The following is an 18,684-nucleotide window of genomic DNA, read 5'->3' as shown; positions in this document are numbered from 1 at the left end:
TACCTGCAGAGAAGCTGCTGGTTTTAAACATCTGACCTTGTAGTTAGCAGCCTTTTGCTCAATCCACTGTGCCACCAGAGCACCAAGCTGGTCAGTTCGACTCTGGTGAAATAGGGTCCCTCGAGGGCAGGTCTTTTGAGAGAGCAGAACTTTCTTGGGAGTTTCCAGAACGGCTACTTCTCCCTTCCCAGTGGGAGAGAAGTGCAAGGAGATGGTTCTCGAATTCTTAGTCTGCGTCTTCCTGCTCGTAAACCTCACAGCCCTCTTTTGTTGTGGTTCTCAGGACTGGTGATTTCAGGGGGTTGGAGCTCTGGGATAGGCTTCCACCAGTGGGGAAGTGGACGTGGTTGGTGATTGAGTTAGTTAATTGTGCCAGCCTGGCTGGTAATCACATGTGGTGCTGGTTGAAAGGCGGAGGGATAAATGGGTGGTGAAGCCTCACCTTTCTAGTTCTTGGGTCTCTTGTTTTGTGATGGTTGCATCGGGTTGAAGCTGCCTTAGCAGTTCCCTGCTTCAGCTTGCAAGATGGATTTCCTACAAGACATCCCCAAGGAGAAGCCGCATGGATCTATCCCGATGCAGCCCTGGGTGCTGGAGCAGCCGTGTGGAGACCCCTGCCAGCGCTGAGATGCTTGTTCGTTCACTGACTCAGCTTTCCTCCTGCAGTCGGCATCATTGCCTCTGTTTTGTGAGGTGGAGGACTTTGTGGACTGGTGTTGGGTTAATGGGTTAATGTTGGACTTGTGGGCTTGGGCAGCATTGGGTTGGGATGTTTTCGTGATGCACATTTTCTTTGCATAAAACTCTCTCTTATACGTGAGTTGCTGTGGATTTGTTTCTCCAAAGTACCCAGACTAATACAGTGATAGAATGATGCTGGTGGTGTCCCCTGCAGTAGACCCGGGTAGAAGGCAGACCCCTGTGTGAGGTCCCTGCTGACTCTCCGCTCCCTCCGATTCTTTGCCTGTGACCCTCCTCCTTGTCGACGAGGACGGTAAGGGACCTGCTGATCTGGAATGTGTGTGATATTTTAGGATTCAGTGTTCGCCGAGGATGTGGCCGTGGTCTTCAGCCAGGAGGAGTGGGCTCTGCTGGACCTTGCCCAGAAGAAGCTCTACAGGGAAGTGACGATGGAGACCTTGAGGAACCTGGCCTCCGTGGGTAAGAAGGCGCATGTTTTTAAAAAGTGTCATCCTGGAGTGAAAGAGAGTGTTTTCTTCATCATTGTTGCCCCTCAGTGTATGGAATGAAGAGTGGGGATGCATTTTAAAATAAGCAAGATCTGCTCTCTCGGTCTGTGATGCTCATGAAAAATAAAGCATTATGTATTCAAGTGAACTTTCTCTTTTGATGAAAAATGTTTCTCTTCAAATTCACTGTGTAGGCATTGGCTTTGGGGTTACTTTAGGGCACTAAGAAATTTGTGTTTGGGGACGTAATGAAGAGTTTTCTTGGGGTACATTTAACACGGTTATTTTGTTGAAAATAAACTCACACTTACCGCTCTTTAAGATCCCAGAAAGCAAAGTGTCTGCTCAGTGTCAGAGAAATATGATTTAGTTGTTCTTTACTGTGTTCCCAAAATGATACACATTTCTCCCTAAGCACCATGGCAGCTTCAGGGGCTCTGCAAAGCAGATGCCCATGCTTTAACCTCGGTCTCAGGCTACAGTACAAGTTTTTGGCTGCCTGGTTGACACTGAGTGATTTTTTTTTTCTGTAAAGAGGGCAGAAGGCCAAGTAGTTTAAGAACCTCTGGCTTATAACCTTAAAACCCCCAAAAGAGGATTTTACTCTGTCTTCTAGGATCACTCTTATTTGAAATTGGATGGATGGCAGTGGACAGTAGGAGCTACATTACACCTATTACTGTAGCATCACTTTCAATCCTCATGGGAGTGTTTTCAGTAGCTTCCTTTATCACCATCACCAAGATGCTGATATCGTGAAATAAGGCTGTGTATTTGCTCAAGTTCTCCCAGACATCAAGTTGGTGCCAACTCATTAGGGACCTTATAATACAGACTAGAACTGCCCCTGTCAGTTTCTGTGACTGTAACTCTTTTGTAGGAGTTTAAAAAAAACAACCTCAACTTCCTCCCGTAGAGCTGCTCCTGGTTTTGAACTGCTGACTTTGAGTTAGCAGCCCGAGCAGTAATCACTACACCACAAGGGCGCCTAAAAAACCAGCCCTCTTCCTTTTTCCTGTCCTTTTTGTTTCCTGTCGTCAACCTCACCTGGAATGGTTGTCAGTCTCGCAGAACCTGAACGATGAAGGAAAGCTTCCCCGTGAGCATAAAACGGTGCGATTCACGAAGCGCAACACCAGGTCCTCCGTCACAGCAGAGAGCTCCCCCTCACCTGACAGCAGAGACCAGCATCACAGCCCAGGGAGATACTTGGGGTGAGTGTCCTTCAAATAAGAAAAAAACACAGAGTTCAAGGTAAAAGTCAAGATCTCATGACATTAAAACCCACATACTTATGAGGGAGCTGGAAGAAGGTTGTGGAAAAATTCTATTAATTCGATTTTTCCGTAAACTTTTGCTTCCAATCACGTTTATTTTATGTGCTGGGGCTTTGAATGTGTTCAGGACGGTTCAGTAATTGTTCAAGTAAATTACTGTGGCATCCTCACTGAGTAGTAGCCGGATGTTGTCACTTCTCGGAATTCGATCAGAGGGAGAGACACTCAGCGATGTCCCACTCAAACCTGGATACCGACGTTGCCGCCTGAAAGGTGTGTCACTCTTCAGAGCCCTTCCAGTAAGCTCGTCTTTCATATCAAGGTCAAATTAAGTTCCTGAAACTTCAAAGACCCATGCAGGAGATTGGTTTATTGGCAAGATTGTAAAGACGGACACATTGAAAACTGTAGGGCACAGCTGTTTGTTTCCCAATCCGGTCAAAATGTAAGAGTTAGCAGATATGGGGTCAATTCAAAATATGTTGCCCTAATTTATGTTGGCAATTGGCACACTAATGAGTTCAAAGCCCAGATATATACTGACTCCAATGTTTATGCATACGTGTCTTTATTCTTGTATATTAATATATAACCATAGTGGTAGGATTTTGTATTCAGAGAACTTCTCAATATAAGGAAGCTACAGAAATCTCATAGAAAGAATGGCATTGTAAGAAAATCGAAAATTTCCTTGAATTGTTCCAGGTTCACTCTTAGCATGTTTTATTTACTTTCCTTATAGCTTTTTTTTTTAACTGTAAGCCACATAAGTAGTATTTGCTGCATAGTTTAGTAGTACACAGTTATCTGAAAACCTTGTGTTTTAGAAAACCAGGGATAGTGCAGTGGAGTATTATTGTGAGAAGCCGTCACCTTTGAACAGGATGAAAACCAAGGATAGTGCAGCCACTAATACCACCACTGCATCAAATACTGCTTATGTGGCTTACAGTTTTAAAAAATGCTATAAGCAAAGTCACCTGTGAACAGGATGCAAACCAGGCACAGGGCAGTGGGTATTATTGTGAGACGCTGTCACTGTGAACAGGATGAAAAGGAGGCTAACCACCATGCACAGTCACTGTGTTTGGTGCTGGTGAACTGAGAACGAATGGATTTCCAACCACCTGCCGCTTATTTTTAACAGAAATCACACAGTAGAGGACCTCCTGGGAAATAATGACGGCAATCAGTATTGGAAAACCCTGAGCTGGATTCCACATCTCAGTGAAACACAAAGAAGTGTTCCAGAAGGAAAGCCTTTTGACCACCGTGAGTCTGGAAGAGACTTGACGGATCCCTCATCCCGCAATCGTTCTACTAGACCCCCCAGTGGATGGAACACCTGCAGAGATCAGGAATGTGGAGAAGCCGGCCGTTACCATTCTCACACGACCACTCTCAAAGGGAAAAACTCGCACAAATGGGAGAAGGATTTCCTTTGCCTCTCAGCCCTTAGGAACCCCGTGAGGGCACTCACTGAGGAGAAATGCTTCATCTGTAACGAGTGCGGACAGGATTTCTGTACTTTCTCTTCCTTCTGGACACACATGAGCGATCATAAGCGTAATTGTAAAAGATACTCTAAAACCCGTAGCCCTTTATCCTTCATTTTGCGCAAAAAAATGCATAAGAGAGATAAACCGTATGAGTGTAGAGAATGTGGGAAAACCTTTACTTATTTCTCGGCCCTCACTACACATCATAGGATCCACACGTCAGAGAAACCTTACGAATGCAAGGAATGTGGGAAAGCTTTTACATTCTCCTCTTCCCTCACCACACACATACGCACCCACAGCGGAGAGAGGCCTTACGAGTGTAAGGAATGCGGGAAAACCTTCATCCAGGCTGCGCACCTCACGACACACAAGCGAACTCACAGTGGGGAGAGGCCGTATGAATGTCAGGAATGTGGGAAAACCTTCAGACAGCCCTCAAACCTCACCACACATAAGCGGACACACAGCGGAGAGAGGCCTTATGAATGTCAGGAATGCGGGAAAGTGTTCAGTTACTCCTCCTCCCTCACTACACATAAGAGGACTCACAGTGGGGGGAGGCCTTATGTGTGTAAGCAGTGTGGGAAAGCCTTTGGTCAGGCTGCACACCTCACTTCCCATTTAAAATCTCATAATAGAAACAAGCTTTATGAATGTAAAGAATGTGGCAAGGCCTTCGGCTTTTATTCTGCCCTTACAGTGCACCGAAGAACTCACATCAGAGAGCGGTCTTATGAGTGTAAGCAGTGTGGGAAAATTTTTAGTTATTATTCAGCTCTCATTACACATAAAAGAACTCACAGTAGAGACAGGCCTTGTGAATGTAAAGAATGTGGGAAAATCTTCAGTCAGGCCTCAGCCCTCACTAAACATATAATAACTCATAGTGGGGAGAGGCCCTATGAATGCAGGGAATGTGGGAAAACCTTCCGGCGTTCTTCAAACCTTACCAGACACACAAAGACCCACAGTGGAGAAAGGCCTTATGAATGTACAGAATGTGGGAGAGCCTTCAGTCGTGCCTCATCTCTAACGCAGCACAAAAGAACTCACAGTGGAGTCAGTCCTTACCATTGTAAGCAGTGTGGGAAATTCTTCAGCTCCTCTTCGGCCCTCACTATGCACAAGAGAACTCACAGTGGAGAGAAACCCTTTAAGTGTAAGGAGTGTGGGGCAGCCTTCCGTTGTTTCTCAGGCCTCACTAGACATATGAGGACTCACAGTGGGGAGAGGCCTTATAAGTGTAAGGATTGTGGGAAAGGCTTCAGTCGCCCTTCAATCCTCACCACACACATAAGGACTCACAGTGGGGAGAGGCCTTACAAATGTGAGCAATGCGGAAAAGGCTTCAGTCAGGTATATTCCCTCACGACACACATGCGAACTCACAGTGGAGAGAGGCCTTATGAATGTAAGGACTGTGGGAAAGGTTTTAGTCAGACCTCAAAGCTCACGATACATAGAAGAATTCACAGTGGAGAGAGGCCTTATGGATGTAAGGAATGTGGCAAGACTTTTAGACAAGCTGCACACCTCACTTCACATATAAGAACACACAGCGGAGAAGCACCCAGTCAAAAGTGGGATATTGCATCCTTACTGATATAATTGCAAATAGAACGCTTCTGAAATTCTTCTGTAAGGGGATGAAGAAAAATCCACAGAAGCCAGTATCAACTGGCAACTAGTTTCATTAGAATCTACTTTGTGACCTTTGAAGAAAGGACAATTTCATTCTGTGAAACGTCCTCAGCAGTGTTACCTATTTGTTGAGTCTAAGATAAATTTAAGCTTTCTTAAAGGCTTTGGCTAATAAAATAAAGCAGCCGGGGAATGTGCTTAAAAATATTTTACGTGTTTAGATGTCGTTATTGCTATTTACATATAGTTAAATAGACATCTTGTATTTGATGTGATGGTGCTTTGTTTGATTTCATATTTAACACACTTCTTATTGTAAACTTATTTTTTTTCTTTTTGTAAGTAGTAAGTTCATTATAGAGCATTAAATGAGCCTGTAAATATTTTGGTTCTTATACTTTGAGTTAATAATTTTAATGTCTTATCAAGTATTAACTATTATGATATTACTGTTTACCAAGTGATATTTCCTGTACTTCTTTGCTTATTAATTGTGACTATGCTAGAAATAACTATTCCTTCCTTACCCTTTAATAAGTTTTTTTATCATACTACAAGCAGTTCATGAGTAAAGAACAAATTCTGTTCCTAAGTTTTTCTTTAAGTCAAATTTGTTTGTATATCCCTGTTATGGATTGAATTGTGTCCCACAAAACTATGTGTCGACTTGCCTGTGATGTGATACTAATATTACGTGGTTGTCCTCTACCTTGTAATCTGATGTAATTATCTTCCATTTTGTGATATATTGTAAATTGTAGACTATACTTGTCTTAACATTAGTGAGTTGTTCGTTTTGTTAATTAGGCAGGATTAAGGTGTATTATATATTGTCTCCCCTCTTTCATAGGGGTATGACGCGAGTCATGCCCTTACTTGAGTCACCCTTTATCTTACAAGAATGAATAGGAGAGCGAAGCAGGGAGAGGTGGGGCTCTCATCCCTGCAAAGAAAGAAGAGCCTGGGTGGAGCCAGAGCATTGGACTGAGAGTAACTGAGCTGAGAACCTCCTAGACCCAGGAGCAGTGCGGTGTAACACTACCTTGAGAGGTATATGTTGAGTGGTTCTGATCCTGAACTTTAGCCCATTTTGACAAGACACATGGAGTCTTCAAAGAATGCTGGGCCCACACAAGCTGAGAGAAAGGCCCTTCCATGGCACTGTCAAGGATAGAAATCTCTTAAAGGTGGAACCCTGAATACAGAGTGATAAATTCCTAAACTAATAAATTGTGTTTACTAAAGCCATGCAATTATGGTGTTTCTGTTACGGCGGCATTAGATAATCAGATAACTAGCAACTGGCTATTCTGTGATGGTCATACCAGAGTTCATTAAGGGTCGGGTTACTGAGACAGCAGTGATTGGAGTGGAGACTCACCTAACTATAGATTTGAGTCTCCATTACCCTGGAGAGTAGCATAATCCATAGTAAGCTCTTTGAGGGTTAGTTCATAGCTATGAGATTGTACACAAGTTGAACATTGTGGACCTGGAACTATCTGTATAGGATAATCCCTATTACATATGTTTCTTTTTTGCTCAAATTGTCCCAGATTTTGTTAGAAGGTCCCTTAAATAGGCTGCTCTACTTTTGACATGTCTCCAGTACAATTTGAATGTCTGCCAGTGTTCATGACGGATCTTTTCCTTTCTAAGCTGGAATCAGACTTTTGTCCAAGAAACCACTGTTCTTTTATTAGAAAATGGTACTAAGGAATAGACCTCTCTATATTTGGTTTGCATATTGCTTCTGAATCTTCAAAGTGCAAAGAGCTCAGAAATACGAGGGGTCTTCAAATAAAGTGTGTGGGGAAAATGCAATTAATAAGTACAGTATTGGCGATTTTTCCATGAACATTCTGAGGTCCTGTGTGTGAGAGTATGCACTTATACGCACACTTGTCATTATGTCTACTTACATGTTCATGGAAAAATGGAATTAAAAGAGTGAAACATTTTAAAAGCCACAAGATCAGACATAGATCTTTCTGATTCCAGTCCAACACCACAGGTTTTATTTTAGCTTTCTCTTGTAGCAGTATCCTTGGCTTTAATGATCTACAGTACATTATTTCCAAAATCTTACAATGTACGTACATGATGCAGCATTGCTAAGTTCCTGCGTGTTCCACTGAAGTCTGATTTATGTGATCAGTGGCCTGGTGCTAACCTCTTGAGTCATACTTTAGCTTCCGTGCAGGACTGGCCAAGAAAACCAGAGAAGCTGGAGGTTTCAGAGAGCCGCTGGGCTGGCAAAAAACCTCTCTCCACTGGTTCCTGGCTATCACTTCCAAGTCAGTCATGTCCCTGCTTGATTCTTGCCCTCATGGAATGATCCCTGAAGGCATGGGTGCTGCAGCAGAGTGTGGTGGAAAAAGTCAGACAGTGCTCAGTTTCCATTAACTTCTGCTTTCTGTTAGAGGTTTTCCTGTCTTTTGTCAGCATTGTTTTTGTGCAATTTTCTTTACATGAAGACTAGTTTGGTAAATTTGTAGAGACAATTAGTAGATTAATAGTTCCTTAGGGTTATGGCAGGAGAGGTTGGGGGTAATAAAGAACCAGTAATGGCACATAAATGAAGAAAGTGTAATGCAATTGATTGTGGTGTTGATTGCACAACTCATTTGAATATACTTGAGCCATTGAATTGTATGGTACATAAGTTGTATGCCAATACAATGATTTTTTTAAAAAATCCACGTGGCATGTCCATAGGACCTGGAATCTCTGCACTGGGACGTCCAGACTTTGCTCCAAGAATCTCTTTATTTATATTGTATTTTATTCTTTGCTCATTGGGATAGGTCTAGGCCATTATGGAGGATCACTTTTTCATAATTTCTCATGAACTGTTGAACCATAAGGAGGCTTGGAAGTCTGAGAGCTGGTGACTCCATCCTGAGGCTAGTATTTTAACAGCATTCAGTGTTAACTCCCAGCCTTTTAGCCAGAAGTTCAGAAGGTAAGAATCATTCAGGGTTCCAACCTTGTAACTGATGTATGTCTCATGGCCAGTCTGAAGGAGAGTGCCCTTCTAACTTCTAAGATCTGCCCTGGCCGCAGATAGTCCCAGACAGAAAAGCCTACCTAGTTGGCTTGTGTTTGAACTAAGCAAGATCAGAATCCAGTTTCCTCGTGACACAATCTACCTGACATAGATGAAGTAGTTGAAGCCGTGACACCTAGATATGAAGTATCTATTAACATGGTGTATTAGTCTAGGTACTTTAGAGAAACAAATCCACAGCAACTCATAAGAGAGTTTTATATAAAGAAAGTGTGCATCACAAAACATCCCAACCCAGTGCTGCCCAAGCCCACAAGTCCAACATTAACCCATTAACCCAACAGCAGTCCACAAAGTCCTCCACCTCACAAAGCACACGCAATGACGCCGACTGCAGGAGGAAAGCTGAGTCTGTGAACGAATAAGCATCTCAGCACTAGCAGGGGTCTCCACACGGCTGCTCCAGCACCCAGGGCTGCATCGGGATAGGTCCATGTGGCTTCTCCTTGGGGATGTCTTGTAGGAAGTCAATCTTGCAAGCTGAAGCAGGGAACTGCTAAGGCAGCTGCACCCTGGTGCGACCATCACAAAGCAAGAGACCCAAGAACTAGAAAGGCGAGGCTCACCACCCATTTATCCCTCCGCCTTTCAATTAGCCCCACATGTGATTATCGGCCAGGTTGGCACAATTAACTAACTCACATAGATATTAAGTATCTATTAACATAGATATGAAGTAGTTGAAGCCATGACCCTGTATTTGGTCCTGACACGGGTGTCTCAACTACTGTGTTACACAGTTGGTGGAATGTTAGCGAGGGAGCGTTGGAAAAGGAGTTGCAACTGTTAGTGCACTTGATGTCCGTATATTGTAAGAAGTCCATAACTGATTCTTATTGACCGAGTAAATAAATAAATGAATACATTTGGAGGAATCCAGGCAGGGACCTCAATTTCCTACTTCTCCCTTCCAAACTGAACTCCCACACCCTGTGTCTCAGTGAAAGGGCTGCCCCTTTCCATCAGCTCTGGAGACTCTCCCTTCTTTCCTGATCCACCATACCACGCGTACTCTGTCTCCAGCAAGGTCAGTGTCCACTGCTTACTGTTTGCCAAGAGTATCAAATTTCTCCAGCTTCATCGAACCGTCTTGGAGCTGTGTTTCAGCTTTTTTGCGAGCCTCTGTCCATCTGCTTCTGGGAAAAGGCATGGCAGTCACCCATGGTCCTGCCTTCAGCCAGTGGAATCCTACATGACCAGCAGAGCTCTCTCTTAAAGACTGAGATGGAGTTACTTAATATGGCCCTTCTAGCCAAAGCCCTCCTTCCTTCTGTGGTGTAAATTCCACCCTCTACACCTGTGGATATAATACCATTTTTCAGGAAGTAACCAATTACAGTCATGAGGCAGCATTAAGCCAGGATCTTTTTTGAGTCTAGTTAACTACAAGATGTGACTCAAGTCAACACTGTTTCCTTGGTGATTGGGCCCGCAGCAAGGAAAGACCACATCTCAGTCAAAGCTATCTGTGTGATCTCCCATTCCAGCCTAAACGCATCTAAAACGTGTGCTGAGTCACCGGGGAGGATCACCAATCAGATGGCAGGTAACCCTGGAAAACTGCTGGCTCGGGACTCAGGTGTGTTTTGTGATGAGTTTCTGGCTGGTTCAGGGAGTAAAACCTGATTTCACTTTCAGATGTTCACTCTCCTTTCTGTACCCTGCATTTGGCTCACCTCTACCCGACCTCTGGTTCTTGGGACTTGAGTTGGAACCATCACCTGACCTGATGTCACTGGCTTCCACGTCCTTAGGGATGAAGAGGATCAGCACATTGTGTGTCTGAATTCAGCGTTGGGACCAACCAGCTCCCACAAACACCTGAGCCATTTCCTTAAGTGCTCCTGGGTTCCATGAGACATTGAAGCAAATTGCAACACCCTAGGATGTGAGGGCAGGAGATAAATAAGGCTTTCTACTCCTGTAAACAGTGACCATCTCAGAAACCCACAGGGGCAGTTCTGCCCTGTCCTGTGGGGTTGCTATGAGTCAGCGTTGCCTCAAAGGTAATGAGATAGAGGACTTAAGGGACTAACCCGAGGGGAGGGATGATGGAGATAGCAGCGACAATGTAGTGGAAAAGTTGTCATTTGGGGCATATTTATTCTTCACCTAACTGGAACCAGTCTTACATTAACATATCAAGAAGAAATTGTTTTTGCTTAGGCCAGAGCCCCAGTCTATCCTCATTGCCCTAACCTTGGGAGAGTGTCATTTGTCATCATCGTATCCGTATCACACTGCGCTCTACCAGCAACATGTTGACCTTTAACCTCGGCACCTGATGAGATCCTTTTTCAGATTAGCATCCATGTATTCACCCCACCTGTCTAAAAGGCACCTCCCTCTCTGTTTTTTTGTTTTGTTTTCTATCAGGTCTGGTAACCCTTCTAGTAGCAGCCCCGCTGACTGCTCTGCCCACTACCCTGTTCATTTTGTTTGGGCCCTAGCATTCCACGAGTTATGCTGTGACTCTGTACTGATAGAGCTTCACTTCTTGGGATCGAGCTCACACTCTGCTTTGTCTCCTTTTGTTTCTGCTTCTCTCTGTCTCTCTGCTTGTCTCATGCGTCTCTCCAAGAAGACACTCAAACAGCTAAAACAAAGGGCAGGTGGGAAGACATTCCCTAAGACATCGGGTCCTTACTGTGTGATCGTGAAAAATAAAAGCACAGACCAGTCTTTTCACGAATATTCTCAGTACCAGGAAGTCAATCCTGAGTCACACAGACCCTGTATAAGACAGGATGGGGCTGCCCCTGTTGGCTTTCAAGACAGTAATTATGTAGAGAAGTAGAAAGCCTCATCTTTGGGACACCAACTGCTCACCCCGTCCTGGTTTGCACTTGCTTCTTACTCTGCTTGCTTGGCTGAGCACAACGCAGCTATTCCCTGAAGGTGGACAGGGACGGGCATGCCCTGCCTGCTGCGATGATGCTTTCCGCTGCCACCACCAGGGCCATTAAGATTGGAATAAAACCAACAAAGTCCCCGGAGAATCCCAAAAATAGACTTCAGACTTTGAGGGCAGGGCTTGGCACCTCATCAGACTCAATTGGAAAACATACATACGGGTCAGCAGACAGACCTGGAACTATTTATGGGCTATGGGTCCCCTCTTCCCTCCTTTTTTTTCATGTCTATCTATATAAGATAGACAAGATAAACAATTCCGAGGAGAAAACAACAGGACTGATGGTTCCAGAGTGACAGGGGAGAAGGGGAGGTGGGGGGGACCGAAAGGGGTAGCCAACAAACCCAGGGTCAAGGGAACCACAAGTGATTTAAAAATCAATGGCGAGGAGGGCGTAGAATGCCTGATGGGGTTTGATCAAATGCAATGTAGCAAAGCGGAATTACTGAGAGCCAAATGAAGGTCAAACTTGGTAGTGGGACAGGAGGAAATAAAAGGAAATAGAGGAAAGAACTAGGAGGCAAAAGACATTTATAGAGGTATAACTCTAGGCATGGATATATGTAAATTGTTAACATATATAATAGGGATATAGGTCTATGTACATATATTTATGTTAAGCATCAAGGTAGCAGACAGACATTGGGACTCAAATCCTCTCTCAATGCCAGAATATTTTGTTCTAATAACCTGCAATTCTGTGATGCTCACCTTCCCAACATGATCACTGAAGTCAAAATGAGTGCATAAGCAAATGTGATGAAGAAAGCTGATGGTGCCTGGCTATTAGAAGATATAACGTCTGGGATCTTAAAGGCTTGAAGTTAAACAAGCGGCCATTTAGCTGAGAAGCAGCAAAGCCTGTGGGAAACAGAAGGATTTCTCTCAAGCTGTCTCCCCCAAATATATGCCAGACTTAGCTGCTTGAGAATGACTATGCTTGGAGGTCATCAGGAGTGGATTAGGGGTCATTCTCCCTAAGAGCAATCAGCCATCCAGAGCAAGAAGACACCACTCTTTATCCCACAAGTAGGGACCACTCCCTTCTGATAAGGATAGTAGTTGTCTGTTTCCTTGTAGGAGACCCCAGAGAGGTCAAACCCGCCCAAGGATGACCAAGGTTAGGCTGCCATCATGAATCTAGTGTCCGCCCATCTTGTCACATGTATACCCCTAGACCTTCCCATTCCTATGGGCACACCCCTAGCTCATCCCTTCCTGTTACGCTTATGCCTATCATACATCCCCTCCCTACAATGTGTATGCCTATTGTACTGCCCCTTCCTGTAACGTGTGATTACTTGTAATCATGTCCCCCTAAAGAGATATAATGTGGGTTAGCAATAAAGAAAAAGCTCTCCCTGGTTCTCGGGCCTGAAAGCTCTCCGCGGTTCTTGGTCCTGAGGGCTCTCCTGCTCTTCCGGCCGGGTTACCCCCACGTGGACCATCAAGCGGGGCTGAGGCGAGCAATGCTACCATGAATTGTGTCTGACTCCATTTATTCCAATCTCTCCTCTAACTCTCATGCTCTCTATGACTTTACTATAATCTTTACTTATTACCGCTATGCAATTGCGCCTAACGGGCCTGTGATGATTTGTGGGGGCCCCTCCCTCTCTCCCCACAAAAGCCCTCATAGAAGAAGCACACCAACCCGTGTGATCACTAGGTGCTGATGGGAGCAGGTATCTGACATCAGAAGACCCAAAACAATTATATTGATGTGAATGAGGAGGATTGCAGTGGAGACTCAAAGCCCATCTGTAGGCAATTGTACATACCCCCCACAGAAGGGTCACAAAGAAGAGATGAGTCAGTCAGAGTGCAGTATAGCACCCACAAAACACACAGCTTTCCTCTAGTCCTTTGATGCTTCCTCCCCATCCATCCCACTATCATGACCCCAGTTCTACCTTACAAATCGGCTAGTCCAGAGCATGTGCACTGGTCCAGATTAGAGCTTTGGGCACACGGAATCCAAGACAGATACACTCCTCAGGAACAATAATGGGAGTAGCAATACCATGAGTGTAGGGGGAAGGTGTGGGGAGAAGGGGGAGAAAGGGGGAAAAGGGGGAACTGATAGAAGTGATTGATGTTTAGAACCCCCACACTTCACCACCACGGGGATGAACAATAGAAACGTGGGTGAAAGGAGACAGTGGGCAGAATAATAAGTTATAATTTATCAAGGATTCTTGAGAGTGGGAGGGTAAGAAAGGAAGGGAAAAATTAGCTAATACCTAGGGCTCAAATAGAAATAAAATGTCTTGAGAAGGATGGTGGCAACGTATGTACAAACGTGCTTGACACAATGGATGTATTGATTGTTATAAGAGTCCTAAGAGCCCCCAATAAAATGATTTTTTATTGGAATAATTGGTGGAAAAGACCTGGAAGACTCAGAGACTTTAGAAGGACAAACTGAAAAAATATGTGGGTACTCCACTTGGCAAGCCATCTGATGCCTTAACTTTGGGGAACAGGAAACATTGATCGTTACCTCCTTGGGGGCACAAGCAGCAGCACAGGGTCAAGATTTCCAAGGTCAACTCCAAGGCGAATATCTGGGCTCTGAAGGAGGATTGTACACATGTCGCAGTGACCACGGCCTCCCTGAGGGAGGAGATACAGCCCGGTGACATCATCGTCATCTATCAGTGCATGGACAGGACCTCCATGAGGTCTCAGACCTTCTATGCTGGGAGATATTCCTGTGCCATATTCCAACAGCAAGATGAGAGATCCTCAGGGAAACTACCAAGAAGCCATGACTCCGGTGCCTCTTCACTTGAAGGGGACCATGGTCACAATGGAGGGGCCCCCAGTTAGCTCCCAAGCCAAAAGCTTCAAGTTCCATACCTGGGGGTGACCGTGCGAGGGTGGATGTTATCAACATGACTACAGTCCCAGCAGTGATTCTTGCTAAAGAGGCTGGAATTTCCCATCCAAGTATCGCCATGGTAACAGATGAATGCTCACTGGAAGGGCTCTGAGCAGGCAATTTCCATGGACAGGGGTCTTAAACACCCTGAAGAAAATGTCAACAAGGACAAAAGTTTACTCCTGACTGCCAGACCTCAGGTAGGGTCCCTAGAATAGGCTCAAACAACCCCATACCCTGAAGAATGCAGCCCTGTTTTCAGTTTTATTGCAGAGACATGCAAGTGATTTTTTTATATCCTTGTGAAAGAGGCTTGTTCATGGGCACACAGGACGCTATTAAGAAGAAGAGTTCTCTTTAAAGAAAGTGACTCCTCATTGGGGCCAGTTATGGGCATCAGAAGACACTTAACGAACAAGCCAACAAAAACATATTGTTGAGAATGAGGGGGGTTGGAGCAGAGACCCAAGGCCCATCTGTAGACAATGGGACAGTCCCTCCACAGAGGGACCACAGGGACAGGATGTCAACTTGTGAAGGGTGGAGTCTAGGCTGTCCATCAGGTTACAGCTGAATGACCTCATTTGGAGACATGAAGGAGATAAATAGCTCACTGGAGGTGACACAATCTCTGCTTCATCTTCCTGCTGACAAGCCACATGGACCCACGCTCATAGAGCCACAGCCCTGGAGTTGGAGAAGCCATGTGGAGACCCACGCCAGCACTGAGATGCCTCCACCACCACTGGATCCATAAAACTTTCCACCCACCGGCCTGTGATCTTCCTGCATTCAGTCACCGCATGTGTTCTGTGAGTCAGAAGAAGAATTTATAGACTGGTTTCCGACCTATGGGCTAATAGCGGACTTATGGACTTGATCTGGACTGGGCTAGGATGTGTTCTCAATGTACAATCTTTTATATAAAGCTCTTTCTTGCACATATATGAGTGTCTCTGAATTTGTTTCTCTAGTCCACCCAGACTAACACAGAAACTAAAAAGGAAGAATGTACTCAAGCACCATGTATAATCAAGTGTAGGCCAACCCGAATATAAGCCAAGGCACCTAATTTTACCACCAAAAAACTGGGAAAACCTTGTAGACTTGAGTATAAACCTAGGATAGGAAATGCAGCAGCTACTGGTAAATTTCAAAATAAAAATAGATACCAATAAAATTACATTAATTGAGACATCAGTAGGTTAAATGTTTTTGAATATTTATTTCAAGGAAAAACCGTTAACAAGCTCTGTAAGTGGAAAAGATGGACCATAAAAACAATATGGTATCAACAAAAACCTTAGCAATCAGCAGCCAAGCTAAAACACAGAGTTAAGATCTTTCAAAACTGGATTCCTCCTCCTCACCTGTATGTCCAAACAGTGCTTCAGCTTTAGCTGGTGTGAGGTTATCAACATAGACATTTGCCATCATAATTGAGTTCACAGTCACCACTGTCACTTTGTTCTAACAATCCAGCAGTCTGTGCTGCACCCCTTCCCGACATGATTGCTGAACACAAAGTGGGTGCGTAAGCAAATGTGAAGAAAGCTGATGGTGCCTGGCTATCAAAAGATATAGCATGTCGGGTGAGCTAGTTAGTTCATTGTGCCAACCTAGCCAATAAACAAATGTGGGTTAATTGAAAGGCAGAGGGGTAAATGGCTTGGTGAGCCTCACCTTTCGAGTTCTTGGGTCTCTTGCTTTGTGATGGTCAGACCAGGGTGCAGTTGCGTTAGCCAGTTCCTGCTTCAGCTGGCAAGGGTCACTTCCTGCAAGACATCCCTGAGTAGAAGCCACATGGGCCTAACCCAATGCAGCCCTGGGTACTGAAGCAGCCTTGTGGAGACCCCTGGAAGCACTGAGATGCTTACACATTCACTGACTCAGCTTTCCTCATGCAGTCAGCATCATAGTGTGTTTTGTGAGATGGAGGAGGACTTTGTGGATTGCTGTTGGACATATGGGTTAATGCTGGACTTGTGGGCTTGGGCAGCACTTGGTTGGGATTTTGTTCTTGATGCGTACTTGAACTTTGTATAAAACTCTCTCTTATACATGAGTTTCTGTGGATTTGTTTCTCTAAAGTACCCAGACTAACACATTATGGTACCTTGGGAGTGGTGTATTGGAGAAAGAAAACATAAGATGGAGAGTAGATGTTTGTTTGACCTCTCCCTCGTGGTCGTTTTCCTTGTCTAGCCAGGGTTCAGATAAAGCCACACTATTTATTCAGCTGTTTTTTGAGAAAATATGGGAAGTCTGAAAATAGAAAGTTTGTAAGCCCACTTGCTTTGAGCTATTAAAATTTGATGTTTAAATGGGTTTAGGCCATGCCTGCAAAGAAAGCTATGCACTGAAAGATATGCCCCACCAAGTGCTTTGGAGTACTCGGGAACCAGTAGTTTTTGTCAGAAGCTGGAAAAAATCTGGAACCATGAAGAAAACTCCTCTCTGGGACTGAACATTAAAGGGAGCCAGTGGGCAAGCTGAGATGCTTGCTAGGTAACCACCTGGATCTACTTGCTGAGTGGAAGTGGGAGAAATGCAGCAATAAAGAGATGGTTGAGTTTGGCTACTGACACCTGTGGTCTTGGTTTACAGGATAGGAGAGATGAGAGCAGGTTGACTTGTCTAAAGTTCATGACCTAGCACGAGGGGGCTAGGCTTGCTGAGTATTGGTGAGAGCTCATGGTCTAAAGACAAGGCGACCAATGGACACCCTGTGGAGGCTGAGTGAGGCAGCCCACATTGAGTTGACCAGAACTCGACCAGATGGAGATGTTTGTGAACTGGTGCATATTGTTGCTGACTTTATGGATGGCCTGTCTGGATTTGACTTTGTTTATGGATGCAGACTTCACAAAGTTCCAACTTGAATGAAGACTCTTCATGTAAAAAAATATGACTGTCTTCTCAGAGAACTGAGTTGATGTAAGTGAGCAGTATATAAATTGGAAACCCAAAATTGGGGGATAAAGGCATGAAGTGGTTGGCTTACGAACTTTCAGAGGTGGGGGAAAAATTCACAGGATTATAGGGTTAATGTGTAGGTGTTATTAATTGCAATTTTGAGGCTAAAGAATGATGTACAGGTGCCAAGTTGGCATGGGGTGGATTGAGTTAGTTTATTGTGCAAACCTGGCCAATAAACACATGTAGGGTTAACTGAAAGGGAGGAGGGATAAATGGCTCAGTGAGCCTCACCTTTCGAGTTATCGGGTCTCTTGCTTTGTGATGGTCAGACCAGGGTGCAGCTGCCTTAGCTAGTTCCTGCTTCAGCTTGCAAGGATCACTTCCTGCAAGACATCCCTGAGTAGAAGCCACATGGACCTACCTTGATGCAGCCCTGGGTACTGAAGCAGCCATGTGGAGACCCCTGCCAGCACTGAGATGCTTACACACTCACTGATTCGGCTTTCCTCCTACAGTTGACATCATTCTGTGTTTTGTGAGATGGAGGCAGACTTTGTGGATTGGTGTTGGAAATATGGGTTAACGAGCTAATGGTGGACTTGTGGGCTTGGGCAGCACTGGGTTGGGATTGTTTTCTTGATGCACACATGACCTTTGTATAAAACTCTCTCTTATACATGAGTTTCTGTGGATTTGTTTTTCTAAAGTACCCAGACGAACACATGGGGTCTTAAAGGCTTGAAGATAAACAAGTGACCATCTAGCTCAGAAGCAACCAAGCCCATATGGAAGAAACACACCAGCCTGTGTGACCACGAGGTGTCGAAGGGACCAGGTACCAGATATCTAAGACCCAGAACAAAATCATACCCAATGTGAATGGGGGTGGGGGGGAGAGGAGTGGAGACCCAATGCCCATTTGTGGACAACTGGACATCCCCTCACAGAGGGGTCACAGGGAAGAGAGGAGCCAGTCAGGGTGCAGTATAGCACCGATGAAACACACAACTTTCCTCTAGCTCTTTGGTACTCCTTTACCCAATATCATGACCTCAATTCTACATTGCAAATCAGATTAGACAAGAACATGCACAGTGCTACAGATAAGAGATCCAAACACGGAAATCAAGGCTAGATAAACTCCCAAGGGCCAACAATGAGAGTAGAGATACCAGGAGGATTAGGGGGTGAGGGGGTGTGTGAAAGGGGTAATCGATCACAAGTATCAATCCATAAACCGCTCCCAGAGGGATGAACAATGGAAAAGTAGGTGAGGGGTGACAGAGG

The 18,684-nt window shown here is 44.7% G+C and overlaps 1 protein-coding gene and 1 pseudogene across 1 annotated transcript; both read left to right on the top strand.

Moving 5' to 3' along the window:
• Positions 1 to 886: 886 nt before the first annotated feature.
• LOC101661607 (zinc finger protein 883-like) lies at positions 887 to 6,854 on the top strand. Its single transcript, XM_045285421.1, has 3 exons — positions 887 to 1,161; positions 2,254 to 2,404; positions 3,615 to 6,854. The coding sequence occupies exons 1-3, from the start codon at positions 1,131 to 1,133 to the stop codon at positions 5,575 to 5,577; spliced, it is 2,145 nt and encodes a 714-aa protein (XP_045141356.1). The 5' UTR covers positions 887 to 1,130; the 3' UTR covers positions 5,578 to 6,854.
• A 4,760-nt stretch (positions 6,855 to 11,614) lies between these two features.
• LOC101661287 lies at positions 11,615 to 14,784 on the top strand (annotated as a pseudogene).
• The last annotated feature ends 3,900 nt before the right edge of the window (positions 14,785 to 18,684 follow it).

Source organism: Echinops telfairi, unplaced genomic scaffold (genome assembly GCF_000313985.2).
Source record: "Echinops telfairi isolate 266 unplaced genomic scaffold, ASM31398v2 ScPeMD7_7470;HRSCAF=8508, whole genome shotgun sequence".
Lineage (NCBI taxonomy): Eukaryota > Metazoa > Chordata > Mammalia > Afrosoricida > Tenrecidae > Echinops > Echinops telfairi.
Note: the sequence above shows the minus strand (reverse complement) of the source record. Positions and strands in the feature narration are given on the sequence as shown.